General features: G+C 46.6%; 1 protein-coding gene across 6 annotated transcripts in view; it reads right to left on the reverse strand.

Moving 5' to 3' along the window:
- The window catches only part of TNS2 (tensin 2), a 134,590-nt gene that overhangs the window by 34,023 nt on the left and 78,735 nt on the right, over positions 1–21,832 (reverse strand). For 4 of the 6 annotated variants that reach the window (XM_083428183.1, XM_083428182.1, XM_083428181.1 and 1 more), the window contains exons 4-8: positions 8,634–8,672; positions 5,131–5,169; positions 2,979–3,028; positions 1,569–1,740; positions 701–751 (exon numbers count right to left, since the gene is read on the reverse strand). In XM_083428183.1, the coding sequence (XP_083284309.1) occupies positions 701–751; positions 1,569–1,740; positions 2,979–3,028; positions 5,131–5,169; positions 8,634–8,672 (351 nt within the window). Of the gene's footprint in view, positions 1–700; positions 752–1,568; positions 1,741–2,978; positions 3,029–5,130; positions 5,170–8,633; positions 8,673–19,187; positions 19,296–21,832 lie in introns of all 6 variants that reach the window. The other 2 variants (XM_083428185.1, XM_083428186.1) reach the window with 1 other exon arrangement.

The following is a 21,832-nucleotide window of genomic DNA, read 5'->3' on the forward strand; positions in this document are numbered from 1 at the left end:
CGTTAAGGAGGCAGAACAAATGGAACCAGAGCCAAGAGAGTCAGGTTGTATTTTATTTTTTACTACAGAACAATGGGAAAGAGCATCTGCTTTGCATGCGGGTGGTCCCAGGTTCAATCCCCAGCATCTGGGAAAGACTCTGGTTTGTAACCCTGGAGAGCCATTACCAGGCAGGAGTGGACACTGGAGTGGCATCACACATCTGACCTCCAGGAGGAGAGTTGTTGCAGTGCAAGTGCACTGGCAGAGCCAATCCAGTGGTCTTGTACCACGTTGACCTCACTGCCACCTTGTTCCTCCTCCTCCTTCTCCAATCCCACTAAAAAGCAGCAGCAGCAACAACAACAATATGACCAACTGGTGAGCAGCAGTGCCCCACCACAACATCTGCTACCTCAGTCAATGCAGAAAATAGCTGGACCAACACTCTGACTCAGCACAAGGCAGCTTCTTACGTTCCCTATATCCTGCTACCGGAAACCCAAGTTTAATTATGAAAATGCAAATCAAAGAAATCTGTAGCTTACCCTTCACACAGCTACAATTCCTAGCACCCTTAACAAACTAAAGTTCCTAGGATTATTTGGCACAGACAGTTATTTTGCAAGTTTCCATTGTGAGAATTTTCAAGATCCACCACCACAAAATTCCGTCCCCAGGTCAATATAAGCATTTGAGGCCCAACCCTTCTCTCCCTCACCTTGGGGTTCAGCCTGATGATGTCATGCCGCTTCTCTGACAGGTTGAGGAGCTGTTGACACAAAGAGACATCTCATTGGCCTCTATTACTCACAGTGACCCCCTGGCACGATTACCAGCCAGCCAATATTGTACTCATGATGCCAGTATTTCTCTGCCTCTCACCAGCACGAGCTGCAAAACCCCACCAGATTCTAACCTGGCTCTGTCTGCTCTAGTTCTGCCACCAACCCTGATGCCCAGGGACTCTGTTCTTAAATTAAAACATTGGCAACCCTTCCCCATCCTCCCATTCCAACCTTTCTCCCCCTCCCCAGACCAGTTCCATCAATCTTCTGTGCTCCCTGCTCCTCTGCAAAGCCTACAAAACGCAGAAGTGTGTCTGTACAGCCCAGAAGAAGAATACCCACAAGGGTATCTGAATTGGCGGCTTGCAGATTTCCAATGCCATACTTCAGGTAGGAGACTGAACTGAGGAACAGGGAGAACAGGACAAATTCCAATGGATGAGCTGTAGCTCAGGGGCAGATCACTTGTTTCTCATGCAGGAGGTCCTAACTCCTACCCCCTGTGTCTCCAGATAGGGCTGAAAAACACCCTTGCCTGAAATCACTGCCAGATAATAACTGAGCTAGATGCACCAATGGTTGGGCACAGTATAAGAAAGATCCCTACGCTCCTGTGCTGAGCATCCTGTGTCTACATGGTATGGTCTCCCCATCTCTCTACGAAGCAGGCATCCCTCACACACTCACTCAACCCCAGGTATCCAGAATGGCTCACTTTTTGATTTCACGTGCCCACACTGCAATGGCCCCCTAATGGATGTTTTACCCGTTGCCACCCCTGGCTTCCCTTGGCTTCTTTACCATGTACTTGTCCTCATGCTTGGATTTTAGCATCTGGGCAACCTCCCGAAGGTTGCCACGGTAACGCTGCTCCTCCAAGGCCAGGGGGAAGAAGACAGAGATGATGCGCTCAGTGATGTAGGTGAGGTCAAAGTCATACTTGCGTTCCATCACGTGGTCTAGACTGAAACTCCTGAAGGAAGGAAGGAAGGAAGGAAGGAAGGAAGGAAGGAAGAGTTGAGGAAAGCAAGCCATGGTTGTTTTCTAATCCACACAGGCCCAACTTACCACACTGCAGAAAGGACCAAAGAATAGAATAAATGTTGATGGAAAAGAGGGGATTTCAGAAAAGATGTCCCAACATGGTTTCTAATTTGCCAACTGGTTATTTATGATGTTTGTGCACAACAGTATAATGGCACTTTCAGGCATTGTGGTTTCGCTTGGGCCATATAGTCCATTTTTCAGACTATAGGCACAGGTCTGGGATTTCTAGGTCGGTTCCCAAGTGGGTGGTTTTTTGTCGTGCTGTTTTCCCTGGGAAAACCAGCTGTTTACTGCTGAATTGGAACCAGTGGCAATCCACAGAAAACCTAATCAATGTTTGCTCCAATTCAGTGGTAAACAGTGGGTTTTCTCAGGAAAAGTGGTGGGATAAAAAAACCCACCCACTTGGATGCAGACCTAGAAATCCCAGACCTGTGCCTAGGAAGCAGGGCACAAAAGGAAGTGCTTCCTGCCTCACAGAATTTAGCTGAGTGGGGATTAGATGGTGATGTGGGTGAGATATACCAATCTCCATTTTCTGAAGTTCCACTGATGAAGCAGAAGTCTACCATATGTTAACGCCATCTCCAATGAATTAAGCTTGAATTAAGCAGGGATCTATTCAAATACAGGCACTGTGCTGGCATGTGGAACAACTGCAACTATAGTTTGCATTGGAAATGAGTTTACATAATTGGGACTTGACTGACTGAACATTATCAATATTATTGTATATCAAACCACCCCTGAGCCAAGGCTCCTGAGACAAACACCACAACCTCATAGAAAATATGATCTCAAGAGATCATAAGGCCACACTTCAAAAACAAAGATACTTTAGAAATTACACTGCCTTCTTATTTGGGTGCTGATTTTGGAGGGGTTCCACCAAAGGTTGAAGGGGGTGGGGGAGACGACAGGTGTACCTCAAAACTATTGCTGGGCCCATAAGCATTATAGTTTCTCTTTGTTCCAGCTGAATGTGGCCAATCAGAATTGGTTGGAGCATTCCAGACACATGCCTTTTGTAATCACGGAATGGTATTTAAATTACCACCTTCTGCAAAGCACAAATCTGCTGCTTGCAGAAGTTACAGGATAACTATAGGTCCCAAAGGCAAGTCAGCACGACAAGAATGCAAAACCTGAATGCAAAGCCCTTACCTGGGTAGCGTGTTCCGTTGCTTAGCAGTGTTGAGGGACTTGGTAGAGCCCTGGAAAATAAATGTGGGGAGGGAGGAAGTCGGGGGAAAGCCATCAAAAAAGCACTTCCAAAGCAAAACAGCAAGCAAGAATAGAGTGATTCTGACTGAAAAGAGCAACGAATAGCATGCAGGAAACAGAGCAACAGATTTATTTCTATTCATTGCTCTAAAGCAGGAGTGTGGCAAACTTTTTTTTTGCCTGAGAGCTGCATTTCCCCTTGGCCAGCCTACCAGGGTCCATATGCCAGTAGTGATCACGTGGGCCACATATGGGGGAGGGGGGCACACACCTTCATATATTTGCACACTGGCATACAGCTTCCCCACCTTAGCTCACAGTGCCCCCTCTCCACTCATCAAAGGACTGATCTGATGACCAGGGAAGGGACAATATGCATATCCATAGGGACGCTGAGCCCCACCCACCACGGTACTGTGCCCACATTCCCCCCACTTCTGCTGCTCCTGTCGTCATCCAATGTCAGATCTACAAATTCTGCCATGGAGGGAAGGCCTCTGCACTGCTGCCTCCCTCTGTCGTAGGCTTGTGCCCCCCCCATCCCCACAACCCCCCAAGCAGAAGGAAGTCTACAGGTCTGTGTCTCATCTCACTACTGCAGCACATCCTAGCTCAATATAAGGGAGTTTCCAATGTTCCTGTGCTCATTATTCATGTTTTTTTAAAGTGTGCTTAAGCTGGTCACCCTTACCACAACTAGCCAACTGCTATTTGCCCCTAAAGATGAATTGGATGGCTGTTCCTGGACGGGGCTCAACATGGGTGTTTTCCTTTCAAAATGAAAGCAGCCCGCTTAATAATGCCTTTTGCAAAAGCACAACTAATGTAAGATGTAGTTTGTCTCAGAGCTGTGAATGAGGAAACCCTGTTCTGAATCTTGCTTCTTGTATTAACCCACTAACTGGTTTCAGCCCCAGTTCCCCACCTGCAATATTAGGGCTAATAATATGAAGATAACAGGGTAACCATTGCCATTACTAAGACTGATGGGCTGAGAATGTCTCCTTGAGTTGGTGGATGAGATTTGTAGAAAAAGCAAATAGGTTTAGGGCTCTCTCCTTCTCAGGCTATGCCTCTTAAGAACAAAATATAATGATCTTAATCTTTTCCCTCACTCAGATTAGCATGCATAGATTAATAAATAGATATCTTTGAAAGTGAGAAGTTTGTTTTCATCCCTTCTATCTTAATTGACTCACCTTGATAGAAAGGTTTTTAAAAAGTGAACTTAACAGGTTCACTTTTGACATATCTAATAAAAATATGTCAGGAATTTGCAGGAGCTGGAAGATGTACCACAAAAATATTTATCTTCAACCAAAACTTTGGCTGATTAACATTCTATGGCCTTTTGAATGTGATTGTGAGAGGGCAGGTTATTGGTCTGTTCTTGTTTTATTATGTGTTTTGTGTTCTCATTTTGTTTGTTTTTTTATGTTGTGAACAGCCCTGTGAACTTTGGATGAAGGGCAATATACAAATTTAAATTTAAATAATAATAATAATAATAATAATAATAATAATTAATAATAATTTATGTTTAAAGTGGTAGAATGCCACTTTAATTAGCTTCCCCAAAAGAATCCCAAGAAACACAGTTTGTTAAGGGTGCTGAGTGTTGTTAGGAGGCCTCTATTCCTCCTACAGTCCTCAGAGTGGTTTAACCATCGATCTGTCTTTGCAGGGAACTCTGGAGCACCTGGAGGAAAGAGATGGAGGCCGCCTGCAAAGCCAACTATCTTCCCACGTCAGCATTTTTTAAAAGAGAGAGGGAGATTAGAAGAAATTAGAGAGAGGGAGAAATGAACTCAAGTTATGAAACAAATGCGTCTTTGACTAATGTGCACTGAACCTAATGCGATTTTAACGAACGAGTCATGAAATGAATAAAGACCTTTTAAGTAGAAAAATGAATGTAATTACAAGCAGAAGAAGAAGAAGAGGAAAAATGCCCTTACATGCCCTTCCTGATTACCGTACATGTCAGCATGGTGTCTAGAAACACAGTTTTCAGTCGCTAGTGAATCAAACTTTAGACTGGAAAGCCCCGCAGGCAGAGTTAAGAGAGAGTTTAGAGAAAGCAAAGTCTTACCAAATGCTCAATACGCCGGACTGGAGCTGTATTCCTCCTCTTGACAAACGGGGAAGAATGGGGAGAAGGAGAGTGTTTAGGAAAGCAAAACAAAATCACAAAGTCGAGCATTAAATGCAAGACAGCACCACGCAGCTTCTATGCCTGGGACTCTCCCCAGCTGCGGGGGGGGGGGGGCCTGAAGCTCATTCCTTGATGGCTTGATCCACAAACCGGAGCAGAAGGAGAGGTACGCAGGGGCAACAGCGACACGACACCTTCCTACTGGGATAGCCTTTGCCAACCTGGGGCCCTCCATATGTTTTGGACTACAACCCCCATCAACCCTGAGCATTGGCCTCGCTGGTTAAGACTGATGGGAGTTAGAGGTACCACTAAAAAGCGAGTGAAATGGAGCTACTACTGATAATGGCTTCCTCATGTCAAATTCTCCCCCCAGCTACAGTGTAATTAGCCTTACCCCCCTCTGATGTCATAAAATGTGCATTTCCACAGCCCTACTGCCCATGACACCTAGCAGGGAAAGCAATGATGTCATGACACAGGAGTGGTTTTTAAAACATATTATAGAAGGGAAGAGGGGAAACTTGATACGGGAATACTATTTTCAGTGGCAAACCCTAAGTTTTAAGAAACTTCTCATACCCTCCCTAAATGAACTGCAAATTCACAATTTAAAAATGAAACAAGTACAGTATGTACATCCTTGTGATCTCTGCAATTTACATGACCATTCTTTCCTTGATCATAAGGTAGTGAAGTTGATATAAGACGATAGCTTGATATGGCCCAAGCAGATCACACTGTTTTGATGGGGGGAGGGCATTCTGCAGCTTGCCATGTCCTGGCAAAAGGTTTCAACAAATGCACTCACCACACAGAGTGTGGCACCACCCTCTGGCAAGCCTGATGAGCTTGCCCTTTCCCTTGGGGGGGATGGTTCTCCCAGCTTCCCCCTCGAGAAATTCTGCTCGGAGCTGGAACTACCATTTTTGGCTTGGTCAACAAGCTCAGCCAAAAATTGTTGACCCTTGCTTGCGAACTCTTTGCTTCGCATGGATTATTGCAGCCAGAAAGGCAGGTTGCAATCTTTTAATGTCAGCATAGTCAAAAGAATGTCTCGCCGTGCCAAACACAAATGACTTACAATATCATTGTGCTGAGAAGATGGCCATGTGGCCCGATTCCTGCCCTCCCCCCCCACCTTGGTCACTGAATGGACAGCTATTAATAAGTTGTCAGCCTGGTTCCTCTTTACATTTCCTGGAGACTACTTGTCTCTCACTTCCTTTACTGTCTGTTCAATGTGGGACAACCTGCGAGGGAAACAGAGCCTGCCCTCAGGACTGGGAAGAGGCGGTGGACATTTGGTTGCACTTCAGAGAGGATACACCTGTTCTTTCAAGCTCATTGTCATTGCAGCAAAAAGCTGGCAAGCCACCTGATATGCCTTTATTTTGCTTTGTTTTGTAAGCAGAGAAAGCAGTTACAAACTTCAAAAAAGGACAAATAGAACAAGGAAAAGCATAAAAAGGACAATTAATAAAAGAGAGAAAAGTAAACAATACAGTGGAGCTACAGATAATTAGTATCACATACAGCTTTCTTACTATCTTGACTTCTCTAAAAACTAACATGAAGCCACTTTCAGCCTCCATTGCAAGGCTGAGGGAAAGCTGGAGTCAAGGAACCATCCATCTCCCAAATCACTAAACCAGCCATGAGCTGAGTCTCCTGAGTCTTCCTGACCTGTGAGGTCACTAGAATACCTTTGCTGATCCCAGATTCAAGGCAAGTTAAGGTCACAATCAATTTGGGAGTGGGGTGCGGGTCTGCAAGGCCCTCTGGAGCAAGCAAGTTAGACAGCCTCTTATCTGTATCTTGGCATTTCTGTGAAACATTCCTGTATGGTAGACAGTAGCCATTGTGCTAACAATGGTGCCTTTAGCTGGCCCTTCTTGCACTGGGTGGCGTAGAACGCCTCCCAGTTGCTAACAGGTTAGCTCAGAGGGAAGGCTGCGACTCCTGTCTTGGCCCTCAGAAAATAGGCCCATCAGACGTCAGCAGCAAGGGAATGCATCCTCTCAAGTTGCATTATTAACATTTCTTTCATTCCCTCTTCAGTGGGAGATTTTGCTTCCTGCTACCATTAATCTGGTCTGGTTCCTTGCAGTTGTTGTTTCACATTCTCACACAGCACTTACAAGCTTATGAGCCGGGTTGATACTGTTCCCACCAGGCTGTGCATCCCATTTCACTGCCTGAGGTGAATCAGGAAGTGTTGCCCTGTCCTACTGTTGCCACCGCTCCTGCCAACACAATTATCTGTCATTGCTGCCTGCACCACGTGCCCTGCCACATCCGCTGCAGGCAGAGAAGCAGCACCATCATGGCACCAATTTCAGGCAAGATCCTGCCCCAAATAGCCCTGATCTTGGCTGAAACTGGTGCCAATGCCGGCGCCGCTTCTTTGCTGCTGCTGGTGGAGGTGGTGTGGTGCCCGTGGAAATGCTGGCTCAGGAGCTTCCGCCACCTGAGGCAGTAGCCCCACCCTGCCTAATGGCTGGGCTGGCCTTGGTTCCCACTGCCAAGACCAAGAAACAGAACGTGTCCAAGAGTACACAACAAATCGAAAGCTCAGCTGGGCTTTCAACCCAGGAAACCATCTCTCCCTTCCATATTCCCATCCACGGATCTATACGCTCTGAAGAAAGGACTTTCCTTACTGAGTACTCTCACAAACCTGCACAGCAAAGACCCACCTATAACCTCAACTGCAATTTGGCTCATAAGGAATAGCTCATCTGAGAACTACTTCATCAAATGGCAGGTGGTGGTTGGAATCCACCCACCTGCCAGTATTTAGCCTTCCTGGTTGTGGAACATCTGCCCCCCCCCCATAAACTGTTGGACTCCAACTCCCATCATCGCTGAGGCCATTGGCCACGCTGGCTGGGGCTGATGGGAGTTGCAGTTCAACAACATGTGGAGGGCACAGGTTCCCCACCCTTGCTTTAAGCAGCGGAGTCACCCACTGATTTGCTCATATACAATCTTCTCTCTAGGAAGGAACTCCTGGGGAATGCTATAATTCCATGAAGGTATGGGGCAGGATCTGACAATGCATTGCACAGGCTGACTCGGGGCTTCTGGTATCACATACACCTCTCCTGCCTCATCCTGGGTAGCAGTTTTGTCAACATAAATTAGTTTATCATCATTTTAAAAGTTCCAAACAAATGTTAAATTGGTTGGGACAGACAACTCAATCAGTGTTTGGTTTGCTGATGCATATGCCTGCCAAAACCTTTGCAGAGGTGAAGCCAGGTGAAAGGCAAAAAAGGATGGTGAATTTAGAAATACAGCTGCATGCCGTCATGCTTTGTGCTAAATCCCCATCCTCACCGAACTAAAACACAGCAGACAGCAACTATGTAGGGGACGGGGAAAGGCCACAGGGAAGGCATAAAACATACAGTGGACGGCTAGACACCCACACTTACCAGTTCAGGTAGAGGGAGGGGCTGGCAGGATGATGCTACCTGGAAATGAGAAGAAACAGAGAATGAAAAGTCCAGCTGCACATCCCTGGCTGCTCAGCTGGGAGGCCTCCCAGCTTGCCAGCTTCCCCACAAGCAGGGCTTTGCAATGACCAAACCACCCCTTCCTCTCTCCATGCTCAGGAGTGGGGGGAGTGGAGAAAGACTCTTGATCGGCTCCTCGGACTACCTCTCTATGAGGCAGGATCTGCCTCTTTTTCCCATCAGGGTGTTTGCTTTGGCCTGGGCTGGGCCCTTCCATGACGGCGCACACATAGGCAGCAATTCATCACGGCTGGGAGGCAGAGCGGGCAGCACAGCGGTGGGGGCTCTGCTATATATAGAGAAATGTAAACAGGCTGCACCCCACACCCAGGAGGGAAGCACAGGGAGGCTATTCAGCCCTGCCGCTCTCCCATCTCACCTGGTGAAGCTGCCTCTGCATCCCTGGGTGACCTATAAGAGAAGAGGGAGGGACAAAGTGCCGTCTCCTTCATCTTCTACAGGTTCTGGCACTGCTGCTTTCAGGAGACAGAGAACTCCCACCTCCCCTGGCAGCCTGATCTAGGGATGAGGCCACGTCAGCAAGGGAATGACCAAGCCTTGCTCCTCCATGGATGTTACTAGCAACAAATAATTGAGTCGGAATTTATTAATATTTGTTCAACTGCTGGCTTTCACTCAACACGCGCACACATGAATGTGCATGTATGTGTCCGTGAACAAATAAAACTGAACATCAGAGTAGCGCTAAACATGACAGACAAATATAATCCTGAATGGCCATGGTACTTTATTAGATAAAAACTGTTTTTTTGGGGGGGGGGGGCACTTTGGAACAGAGAAACATCAGCATGCTTAACGCTCCCCTTACCTGCTACTTTCCCTGCTCCCCCCCCGCCCAGGCCCCAGAGACTATTCCAGATACATGTTTATAAGGGCGTACAAAAATGTGAGCCTGAAATAGGATAATGCTACATTTTTTTGAAGTTCTAAGTAGAATATTTGTGAGCTAGGCAAACACTTCTACTGAGAGGATTCAGTTGCTTTCCTAATAAGAACGCCAAACATTAAGAGATGTGCATAAATGACCAATTCCTGTAAATAAGAAGATTCTGTTTCACTTTTCCTTTCGTGTAAAATGCCCTTTGAAGCAGAAAACAGGGAAGGTTTTATTTAACATCCTGAGGACGGAAAGAGGGACCATGTGCCTATACCATTAAACCTCCCCAAATGAATTATCTTTTAATATTAGACATACCACTCTAACTAAGAGCAATTTTTATAGATTGCTTTTTTTTAGCTTGAGTTTCCAACGTTCTTTGATGAATTTTGCTGCTAGATGATGCAAACCAGATATTATTCAGAAATACTGCTTCCTTATTGCAGGGGTACCTAACCCCTGTCCTGGAGGCCAGATCAAGCAAATTTTGCTAGTCCCCAAATACTCCATCATTTGGCAGTGGCAGCAAAACGAAAAAAGAAGGTATGATTGGGGGTTTGGGAGAGAGGTTGCCTTGATGGTAGGGATGGGGAGAAATTCATCTCAGTTTGCATTTAAAGGTGAATTTATCAAAATTGGACTTCCTGAAACAATATAAGAACAGAAACACAGCCATCCTTCAAAATTCACACTTAACACTTATATTAAGGGAAAATGTGTATAAAAATTAACAGATTGACAATATCACACAAAAGCATTATGTTAGGAGAAATTGCTTGCAAAAATGTGCACAAACTGCCAACAAAAAATGTGTTTAGAGGAAATTCGCACCAAAATGCTGAGGAATTTTCATGAAGATATATATTTTTAAGATGAGGAAAATGAGAAACAGAGGGATCCTGCCACCCCTACCTGATGGGGATGCAATTTGCTTCCCTCCCAAGTAATCAAATTGATCATTTGATGAGCCAGGAGGAGACCAACTTCCCTCATCAGATGTACAGCAGAGATCAGCTGCGGAGCAGAGGCTGCGCCATGTGGGGGGGGGGCGGGGGGGATAAGGGTGGCCACGCCTACTTTGGGTCATGCCCACTCCTGGCATTCACCCCCTCCAGTTGGCCAAGGGGGACTGCAGCCCTTGGTCCAAAGAGGGTTAGGCCACATCCCTGCTTTACACAACAAGCACATTTATTTATTATAGTCATTTTAAATCATTTATTTGCCACCTCTCCAAATCAAAATTCACCCAAGGCATCTTTCATATTAAAATAAGGGTATGTAAACTGCAACTGGAAAAAAAGTAGAGCCTTGAAACTCCCAAAGAACAATTCAATCAACAGGTTCTGTAAGCATCATTCGTAAAATCAGCAATGACTAATCTCCAAAACTGAATCAAATTGCTTATCGAAACAGGCAAATGAAACACCATCTATATAGAATTTTGTACAGATTCTGTCACAGCATTTGAAGTCTTAAAATTCTCAAGCTTCTGCCATGGGATCATATAAGAAAGTTCCTAGATCTCTTGCTTCTGAAGACTTGTTTGAGTAATGCGTAGGTTGTGTGTAGGAGGAAAAGTCTTTGTGTCGTGCAAGGGAGAGCCGCCAGCTCATCTCTCACAGCCTTTTCATTTTAACCTTTCCACCCTCCACACTGCCATGCTTTGCTGTAAGTTCCAAACAGGTTCTGCAAAGTTTTAAAGACCAGGTTCAGAACTGTCAGAAGGGATAGGCTTATGTGTGTTCATTTTGTTAAACTTGCGAATTTTAGTATGAGCACTGAGTTTTGGAGTTGCAACATGTAAATATAAAGGTAAAGGACCCCTGACAGTTAAGTCCAGTCATGAACGACTCTGGGGTTGCGTGCTCATCTTGCTTTAAAGGCCGAGGGAGCCGGCGTTTGTCCGCAGACAGTTTTTCCAGGTCATGTGGCCAGCATGACTAAGCCGCTTCTGGCAAAACCAGAGCAGTGCACGGAAACGCTGTTTACCTTCCCACCGGAGTAGTACCTATTTATCTACTTGCACTTTGACGTGCTTTCAAACTGCTAGGGTGGCAGGAGCAGGGACCAAGCAACGGGAGCTCACCCCGTCGCGGGGATTCAAATCGCTGCCCTTCTGATGGGCAAGCCCTAGGCTCTGTGGTTTAACCCACAGTGCCACCCGCATCCTTTTTAACATGCACTGTAAATACCCCTTATCTATTTTTCCTTATGCAGCTGCCCTCTTCGTGACAGCGTATCATTAATCACTTAGTGATGAAATCACCAAAATGATGTAGAATCAGATCAGACTCTTAGGCTTCCAACCTAATTTCAAAATACCACAGGCAGGAAGCCCTTGGGATGGGGAGAATGAAGCGGGTGTCAGAAACTCTGTGTGTGTGTGTGTGTGTGTGAGAGAGAGAGAGAGAGAGAGAGAGAGAGAGAGAGAGAGGGCACAGGAGATGTCAGGAAAAAGAAAAGAAAAGAAAAGTAGGGGGCCATGCCCACTTTGGGCTATGGTTGTGCCCACTGCTGGATTCAGTCACGCCCACATAAACTTAGCAGCCCCCAACGGATTGCCCCCATAAGCAATGTGGCTTTGACAGAAAAAGAATTCCCCTTCCTACCTAGACAAACAGGAGCTGGGATCCTTGTGTACATGTGTAACGTTTTTCCATGAGTCACACACAGGAAAGGAACGGCTACATTTGGGGGGAAGGGGAGGGTGATTTTACCACTACGCACATGAACCCTGTGCTTACATGTTGGAGCCCACCATCCTTCCTTAAGAAGCTCCCTTACAAAAACAAACTCTTCCCTGCTCCCATCTTGGTCACACTCCAGACTAAGAAGAGTTTATTTCTGTTCCTGGGCTACATCATGAAAACTAGGTAGGTAAGAGTCAGACCCTCCCGTGTTGCACTGCAATCAAACTTCCAAAGCAACTTCCAAACAAAGATTCAGGCAAAGATTCTGGTTGGCCAAGTCTCCTTTGCAGGACAAAACCGATCCCTCTGCACAAGAATGTGCTGCGCAAGAGGAAGAGGTATTGCAGGGGACTGGACTAGAAGGCCCTCAGGGTTCCTTCCAGCCCTACAATTCTATGATTCTATGATACTAATAATGGAACTGTAAAGTCAGAAGGAACCCCAAGGGTCATCTAGTCCAACCCCCTGCAAAGCTGGAATCTTTCTAGGGCTCAAACCCACAACCCTGAGATTAAGAGTCTCATGCTCTATCCACTGAGTTTATGAGATTTTTATTTTTAATAAAAAATCCTATGTTTTTTTCAGACCTGGAAAGCTGTGGGGCTCAATCAAACCACGTAGTTTTGTCTGGGTGTCAAAGCAACTCCTGCCTCTGTCCCATCATGTGGTGCAAAGCGGCAGGTCAGCGTGCCTTTGTCAAACCAACTATCAACACAACTGAAATTACACTGTGTGTGAACAAGGGTGCAATTAAGTAAACAGACAAAAGAGGTGCCTGTTGCACATGACGCAGGGTATTCTTTTGTGACCTGTGCCTTTAATTAAAGAAACAAACAAACACCAAGTGGGATGGAGAATATCTTGTCTTCTGAAGCCTGGGGGAGTTGGGGGGGCAGTTTAATTTTTGCCAGATTGTTATTAGCACTCCAAAAAACAATCAATAAGCATTTTGAATCTAAGCAGGTCCTTGTGACCTGCCAGCTGTTGCCCTCTGAATGACTTGCCTTTGGGGGCAGAAAGAGGATTCCCCACCCTTTCTCCCTATCCTTCATCTAAATTGCCTCTTGAAGCAAAGCTTGGGAGTTTTGAATATACAGATTTTGTTTTGTGGCTGAGCAGGCATCTCCAATCCTGGGGGTAGGACACACCTACCTGGTGGGATAAAATTATACAGCTGATTGCGCACCCTCTTGGTGGTTCACAGCTGGGTTAACATTCAAAATGGAACCAGAGTTGAATAGCGTAGTCCTATCACTTTCAAATCTCAGTTCCAGAAATTACAGGGCTGTGAATTATGGGTTGAATCCAATGTAGCTCTAAGTAAAAGTTGTTCAGTGAGAGCAAGGGTTTATGCTTGTGCAATGGAGTTTTCCCATCGCACACACTTAATCTTCTCTGAGTTCCCCTCCACAACCTTCCTGAGCAGATTTGAGGAAGGTACAGGGTGCAGGCAAACCGTGGAGAGTGAGGAATAGTTCTGTTGCACATTCTTTGCACTGAAGGAATGAATGCAGTTTTTGGATTTTTATGTATTTGCTGCATTCTTGTGGAATTTTATCATTTAGGTGACTGCTACCAACTGTCAAACTTGGCCTACAGGGAGAGAGGGAGGAAGGGATCCATTTCCCCACCCCTGCTCTCTTACAGTCATCTTCAGGGGCTGAAAAAAGGGGTAAGGATTATGACTTGGAATAAGAGACCTAGGACTCAATGACTCATAATCCGCCCCTCTTCCCCTTCCCCACACCTTCTGAAATAATGTTTTACACCATTATTGATGGGAAGTGAAGTCAAGAGCAGGAAACAGGAGAAAAGCTTAATAGTCAAAACAAGGAGAATCTTGTAGCAGCTTAAAAGACTAAGGGCTCATCCAAACTTCTGCTTGTGTCATGCCTGGAAAGCACTTTCTAGACACAGGTCCTAGTGGTCTACCCTTTGCCCCCTTCCTTTCCAAGTTAAAACCCACTCTTAGGGTAGATCGGAACAAATGGCAATCAATTTGTCATTTGCTCCAGCTGAGCTCAAAGAGCGATTTCTCCCAGCAGAATGAGAGGAAGTGTGGATAAGCCCCAACTTAAGGAAAAGCTTTCAGGAACTTGAATCCATCAGATGCTCCACAACAACTTGGAGCAAGGCTTTCAGTTTGGCTGCCCATTTTGTGGAACAGCATTCCTCTTCAGATTTGACAGACACATTTCCAGGAACAATTGAATACTTTTCTTTAGGTCTCTGCTTTGGGTAATTATTTGCATCGTTTGCAAGATTGAGATTTATGTGAAAAGTGATTCAATACTAATAACAATATAAACAACTTAGATGGACATCTGTTAGGGGTTCTTTAGTTGAAATTCCTGCATTGCAGGGGGTAGGCTTTGGGCCCTTCCCTCAAATTCTATGATTCTAAGTATCCATAATAATAATAATAATAATAATAATAATAATAATAATAAAAGATAATAATTTACTATTTCTACCCCACCCATCTGGCTGGGTTTCCCCAGTCACTCTGGGCAGCTTCCAACAAAAGAATAATAATAATAATAATAATAATAATAATAATAATAATAATAATAATAATATCTTTATTGTCATTGCCCCCTTCGGGCATGTAAAAATACATTAAACACAGTGCTAGGTGAACATTCTGTCAGCACAAGGATTTCTGCTTGTGCAATAGACTATTCTCTCCCTCTCCTTCCTGTTCTCCCCTTAAATCTGTCCTAGGTGTTTCTGGGGTACATGTGGGGGAAGTGGGGGGAGTCCTATAGTGCATGTGGAAATCCTTGCACTAATGCGACACGGGAGCTGAATACCACCAAATGCTGCTACTAATAAGAATACATGTAGGCATAGAAAGGGGAGAAATTAACAGCAGAGCCACAGGAATGCATCTCCAGTTACCTTTTTTGATTGCTAGAAGCAGCCACAGGGTTAGATCAACATAATGGAGGAGGGCATGAGGGGATCATCAAATGCTTGCTCCCCTGCCGTGGCCCAGATCCAAATCACACACACATACTTTGGAACTATGATTAGCCACGGAGGGGAAAACGTTGGGCATGTCATGTCTAATTTGGCCCTCAGAACGAAGTCCAACAAATGTAATTTTTACTCGCAGGCAGACCTATAAATAGTCATCACCAAGATGGCTGGAAATAGCTTCCTAGTATCCAAAGCTTTTTAAAAAGTGTGTCTTTGCTTTCAGCCACACATGATTTTTAACAGAGAAACGTGTGGGCCAGCAGGCTAGTAAACGCCTGGTTCACCACCCCCCCATTGCGCATGATGTGAATATGACATCACATGACGCCGGGCCTCCGCAATGTGGGGGGCAAGTTGGCACCCTTGGTCCTAAGCATGCGTGCATGAGATTGAAACCTCAGTATTGCAGTTTCAAAAGGACACAATTAATGCATGCATTGACCCACTGGAAGCAGGTTAAAGGGATGTGGTAGCCTGAGTAGTCGAAAAGAACTCAGGATAATTCACCACCCATTTACTACTCATATTCAAGCTTTCTCCCACTTTCTGCAAATGCACTCGGGTCTTGAGTCTGGGGTTCCCTCCGCTGCTCATCGCCACACCCTGCCCCACATGCACATGCCCTCTCTCAGACACAAACGGCCTCCAATCTTTAATGTTCTCCTGCGGTTCGGTTGTGGGAAACTTTTGGGATGTGGAGCAGATGTGTGTGTGTGTGTGTGTGTGCACGCACACACACGCACTGTTCTGGAGGAAGCTTCTTGCCTCCCCCTCCCAAGCCCTCTGGCTTGATCCCTCCAGCAAGCCCTGGCCTGGGAAAACATCTGGACCAGCCCATGGGAGGCAGAGGGGAGGTCTCCAGGATGTGGGAAACTCTAGGAGGAAGTCTAGGCTGTACATCTCAACAGGCCAACTGCACAGCTAGCAGGCCTCACGGCCTGATGAGCTGGGCTGCTTCTTAGCAAAAGGAAGACATTGCATTTTTATGGCACATCTGCAAAGGATAGACAGGCCTCTGAGCTTGGAGGGGTGGGGGCTTTGTACTCCCCTCCTTCCAGATGCCACAGACAGCAGCGGGGGTGGGGGGTGGGGGGTGAGGCACAGAGCAGGAAAGGAGCTTAGCCTGGTCCATTTATGCATCAGTCTTCAAACCTGGGCTGCCTTGGATCTCAGCCTTCCCTATGCCTCTTCTAAGGACCTCTGCATGAAGGAGGTGATACTAGAGCGGTTGCAGGGGATCACATTTTTGATGCTCCTCTACATTAAAGGAATATAAAAGGTTTGATTGAAAGCTCTAGGCTCCCTCTTTGAAGCCATAAACTTGGGGAGGGGAATCTCAGGCCTGGGGCCCAAATGTGGACCTTGAGGCCACTCTAGCTGGCTCTCAGAATGCTCCCCAGGCCACACCCGTCACTGGCCCAAGTGTTTTTGGTTGGCTGGAACATGTCCTGGGACTCTGAAAATGCCCTTAGTCTGCCTGGACAGAGAGGGGTGTGTGGGAGCGTGCCTACTGGACAAAGGTAAAATTTGCACCCCTGCTCCACCCACCACTGACATGTGGCTGAAAGTTTCCCTGCCCGTGGCATAAAGGGTTTGGAAACGGGTTGCTTGAAGGGCGGCTTGCAGCCACGTGAACCTGCCCAGGCCTTGAGACGGCTTCTGAGGCTCTGCTTTCAATCCCTCCGTCAGGCTGACAGGCATGAGGTTCTTTGCCATAGTGGCCTTGAATTCTTGGAACTCTCCCCCAGAAGAAGTACGTATAGCCCCATCTTTATCAACTTTTTAAAAGGACCTTTGATTAGTTAATTGATGGTTTCAATTGAAAGAACTGCAAGCTGAGTTTTAAGTTGTGGCCATTTTCCTGTTGAAGTGTATTTTTCCTTTTCTTTAAATCACCTTTAGTAAGCTGTGATGGGAAGGCTTACGTGAGTATTTTAAATTAAAGTAAGTTAATTAAAACAAAAATCTCCCTGCATGCAGAAAATCAGCGCAGGAAGGCGCAGGCTGAGCTTGATCCCATCTTCCTGATGCACTGCTTTTCTACTGGTAGGGAGTTTTTGTTTTCGCTAGCTCGGGAAGCATTCAAAAAATGTGCCCCACCCACTCTGCTCACCCTCTCCAGAGGCTGACAGATGCAGCTTTTGGTCTGATCCGGCAAGGCGGTACCTCTCATGAGCTCACAAGGGCAAAGCAGTTCCAGATGACTTTTGGATGCAAGCCAATCCACTCGCTATAGGGGAAGGCAAAACATGACATAAGGGAAGACAAAAAGGGCATTGTGGCTTGCAGGAGGGGTGGAAATCCACACCACCTCCAAGTACGTTAATCTGTCAGGCCCTGTGTGCGAGGAAAGCCCACCAAAGGGATTTGCAGGGCAGCCTTCTTACTGTCCCTGATGCCTCCCCTGAATGGCCTCCCGCCAGCCAGAGTCCAAGGATGAAACTCTCCCCACTAGGGGAACGGCGGAGGGGGAGAGATTCCAGGGAGGAGGCTGCAGAACAAATTGCTCTGGACGAGTCACGCAAGATCTAAGCCATATGCCGCTGGGGAATCTTGGGCAACTTAAAGAGAGAAGAAGGAGAGACTCCAAATAAACAGCAGAGGTAAAAACTTACGAACTTTTCTTTTCAAGAGCTATGCATTTCATACCCCACTTCTCAGGTCTGCTTAGAACAACCACCCGCAACTTGGTGCTGTCCAAATGTTGGGTTATGACTTGCATCAACCTTGACTGTCGGCCATGCAGGCTGGAGCTACAGGCCAGCAACATAGGAGGGGAAAACAGAGGTTGCTTCCGAGCAGCTGAGAATGTCTTCTCCTCCAAAAGAAAGAAAGAAAGAGAGAGAGAAAGAAAGAAAAAAAAGGGGGGAGACCCACACTCTCTAGAGCCACCCCCCCCCTCCAAAGCCGAATTTCAGGAGAAAAAGCAGGCTTCAGGAGAAGAGGACATTCAGCAAAAATCAGCTCCTTCCGTGTTCTGCCAGTAGGATTCTTCCGTGACTGGAAAGTGCCCTTGCTTTCACAGGAGGCAAAGTCTGGATCCAACCCAATGTACACTGTGGTTGTAAACTGCCCTGCACCTTATGAATACTAATGTCAGGACTCCCTTACTGAATCCAAACCAAAGTTCACCTAGTCCAGCAATCTGTCTCCAGCAGTAGACAGACATATCTGGAAGGCCACAGGCCATGAAGGCAAGAGTGGCCTTCTCTCCTTGCTTATCCCCAGCATCTGGTGCCCAAGATGGTGTAGTGGTTTGAGCATTGAGCTAGGACTCTGGAGACCCAGGTTCACACCTCTTCTCAGCCACAAAGCTCGCTGAGAGACCTTGGCCCTGTGACACACACACTCTCTCTCAGCCTAACCCATCTCTCAGGGTTATTGCGAGGATGCGACAAAGAGGGGTCATCGAAGAACCACAAATGCCATTTTGGGTCACCCCGAGGAATGGCAGGATATAAACACAGGGAGGAATTCAAGGCAGCTTTGTGACAATCGTTCCATCAGGGCAAACGTTTCAGCTTGCCAGACAGAGCAAATCCCTCCCCCCCCCCCCCGCCTGCTGTTCTGGGGGTTCTCTCAACACCCCCTCCCACCAAGCACGGGCTGCACAGGGGGCAAAATCCCCAAGGAAGTCCTGTTGCAGCTTCCGCTCCTGGGGCTGGTGAGTTGAATCCTACCCATAATAAACAAAAGAATATAGCAAATGCCTCCCATTTACCTATCGTGGCTCAAACCTGGTCAATGGGCGGTGTATAGCTTAATTAATGAATACAGCATAACAAGTAAATGAATAAATGTAATGCATAAATAAATAACAACATAATAAAGAACAATAAATAAGTGTGGTCCCTTCGGCCGCAATGGGGGTTTCTACCCACCTTTTCATCCTTAATCCCTCACCTGAAGCAGTGTCCACTGACCAGCGCTCCTTCCGGGGACTGCTGCCCCCTTGTGGCGAGGGAAGAACACACACCTCTGCTAGCAGAACCGTGCACGCCTCCAGCCCACCTGTTGGAAGATACCAATTCTACACTAGGTCTGCTGCGGCAGCTCTTCTCCCTGCTTGCAATCCAGCGATCGGTGCCGGCTTTCCTTCTCTCTCTCTCTCTGCCCAACAGGGAGCCTCCCAAAAGAGGCACCAGCAACACGGAGGAAACCAGAGGCCCCAGCTGTCCCATGGATGAGGGACTAAGCCTGCTCAACCCTCCAGCCTCCTAGCTGTCCTCCTCCCTTCCCCGCATTCTCCCACTCGCTGTCGTGTCTTTCCTGAGAGCAGAGCTGTGTTTGCAGAAACGGCCACTGATCCCGCTATTTAGAAAAGGGGAGTGGGGGGAGGACTAGTCCCAGAACAGCAGCAGCTTGGAGTTAAGTGGCTTCTCCTCCAGCTGCAGCCCTTGGCCCAGGTCCAAGGCAAACTCCGCTCCATAATTACACAACTTAGAAGAGCGGCCCCGTGCGGGCTTAAAGGGCCAGAGGTCTGGATCTCACAGGAGTCGCAGGTTCCGACTCCAGGGCTCATCATGCCTGGATAACGGTGCACAGGAGTGTGGCCAAGGTGGAACTAACCACAAAGGACGTCAGTGGACGCCCCAGTGAAAAGTAGGTGCACAATGAAGAAGCCTTGCTAAGGCTAAGCAGATCAGGGCCTGATTGGGTGCCCAAGCGGGAACTCTATATGCTGTCAGTAATAAACATGTTTGGTTTCGTTTCTTTTTAAGACTGCAAGATTTAGGAACATAGGAAGCTGCCACTGCGGCATCTAGCTCAGCATGCCTTCACTGACTGGCAGTGGCCCTCCAGGATGCAGATGGAGTCTGCCCCAGCCCTGCCTGGAGACGCTGTGCACTTGAACCCGGGACTTTCTGCAGCAAAGCAGATGCTCTACCAACTGAGCTGCAGCCCTTCTCCTAAATCAATTTAACCCATTCAATTTTTGAGGAGCTGTTTATGGCTTTGACCAGCAGACTGCATAGCCAGAGGGCAGTGGAGAGGGGTTCTCTCCCTCCCTGTTCCCTATTTGCTACCATAGCCAAAGAGGGGAGGGAGATCTCTTGACATCACTTTTTAAATATCTATAGTAACAAGTCGTCATTAATTCCACTGGGGTGTATGTGTGTTGCAACAGAGAAGGCCCTGCCCTGCCCTGCCCATTTCATCTCCTAAAGCCGGCTCTGCCACCCCCAAATGAAAACCTTAATCTTTTGCCATTTTTGCATTTGCTCTACTTGATCATTAAAAGAATTTTTCCCCCTTTTGTTTTTAGATTTCTCTCTTTCCATAGCTGTAGGTCTGTCCATAGAACTAAAGGCTCCAGCTATGCTCAAAAGCAGCCATGCAACCCCAAAGAGATCCTCTTCAGGTCAGGCCTTCTGACCCTTTCCCCACACTTCCCTCCGGAAGCTGGCCAGGCTCAAGCCAGAAGCTGCGCAAAGCCAGAACCTGTGTTTCCTCAGCAACTCCCCGACTCCTGCAGCCTCCACTGGCATGCTGGAGAGCACATTCATCTACAGAGAAGTCACAAAAGGACAGCACAGAGCCAGGGGAAGCCTCCATCTCCAATTCGTGGCAACTTCCTTTTCATCTCAGATCTCAGGGATGCTCCAGGGCTTGAAATGGGGCTGAAAGCAGCATGTACTACTGTGTCTAGAGAGGCAAAGGGCCTCTGCAGATGGCCTTAAAAATAGTGCATTCATCTTTGGTTATAATATACAGCTAAAAGACTGGGAGAAATTATGGAAAGAAGGAACAAAATTTACTGCATGTAGTGCCAGTGTGGTGTAATGGTTGAGAGCGGTAGTCTTGTAATCTGGGGAACCGGGTTCGCGTCTCCGCTCCTCCACCTGCAGCTGCTGGGTGACCTTGGGCCAGTCACACTTCTCTGAAGTCTCTCAGCCCCACTCACCTCACAGAGTGTTTGTTGTGGGGGAGGAAGGGAAAGGAGAATGTTAGCCGCTTTGAGACTCCTGAAGGGGAGTGAAAGGTGGGATATCAAATCCAAACTCTTCTTCTTCTTCTTCTTTGAAAGAAAATGTAATGAAAATGATGTATAGATGGTATATTACACCAGCGAAATTAGCTAAAATGTATAAAATAAGTAATAAATGTTGGAAATGTAAGGAAAAGGAAGGCACTTTTATCATCTGTGGAGGGAATGTAAAAAAGTGAAAGGTTTCTGGGAAATGATTTATAATGAGATGAAAAAGATGTTGAAATATACATTTATATAAAAACCCAGGACCATTTTTACTTAGTATTGTAGGCACTGACATTAAAAGACAAGATAAAAAACTGTTTTTATATGCGACAAACTGCAGCGTGAGTATTATTGGCACAGAAATAGAGGCAGGAAGAACTACCGACCAAAGAGGGATGGCAGATGAAATTGATGGACTACGCAGAATTGGATAAGATGACAGGGAGAATTTGAAACCAGCAGGACCAGAAATTCTTGAAAGATTGGAGTAAATATACTAGTTATCTGAAAGTCAATTGTAACCAACCAACTATGCTTGTAGGACTACAAGAAGTTTTGTAAGGAGAACGAT

The sequence above is a fragment of the Podarcis tiliguerta genome (assembly GCF_965153285.1).
Source record: "Podarcis tiliguerta genome assembly, chromosome: 2".
Lineage (NCBI taxonomy): Eukaryota > Metazoa > Chordata > Lepidosauria > Squamata > Lacertidae > Podarcis > Podarcis tiliguerta.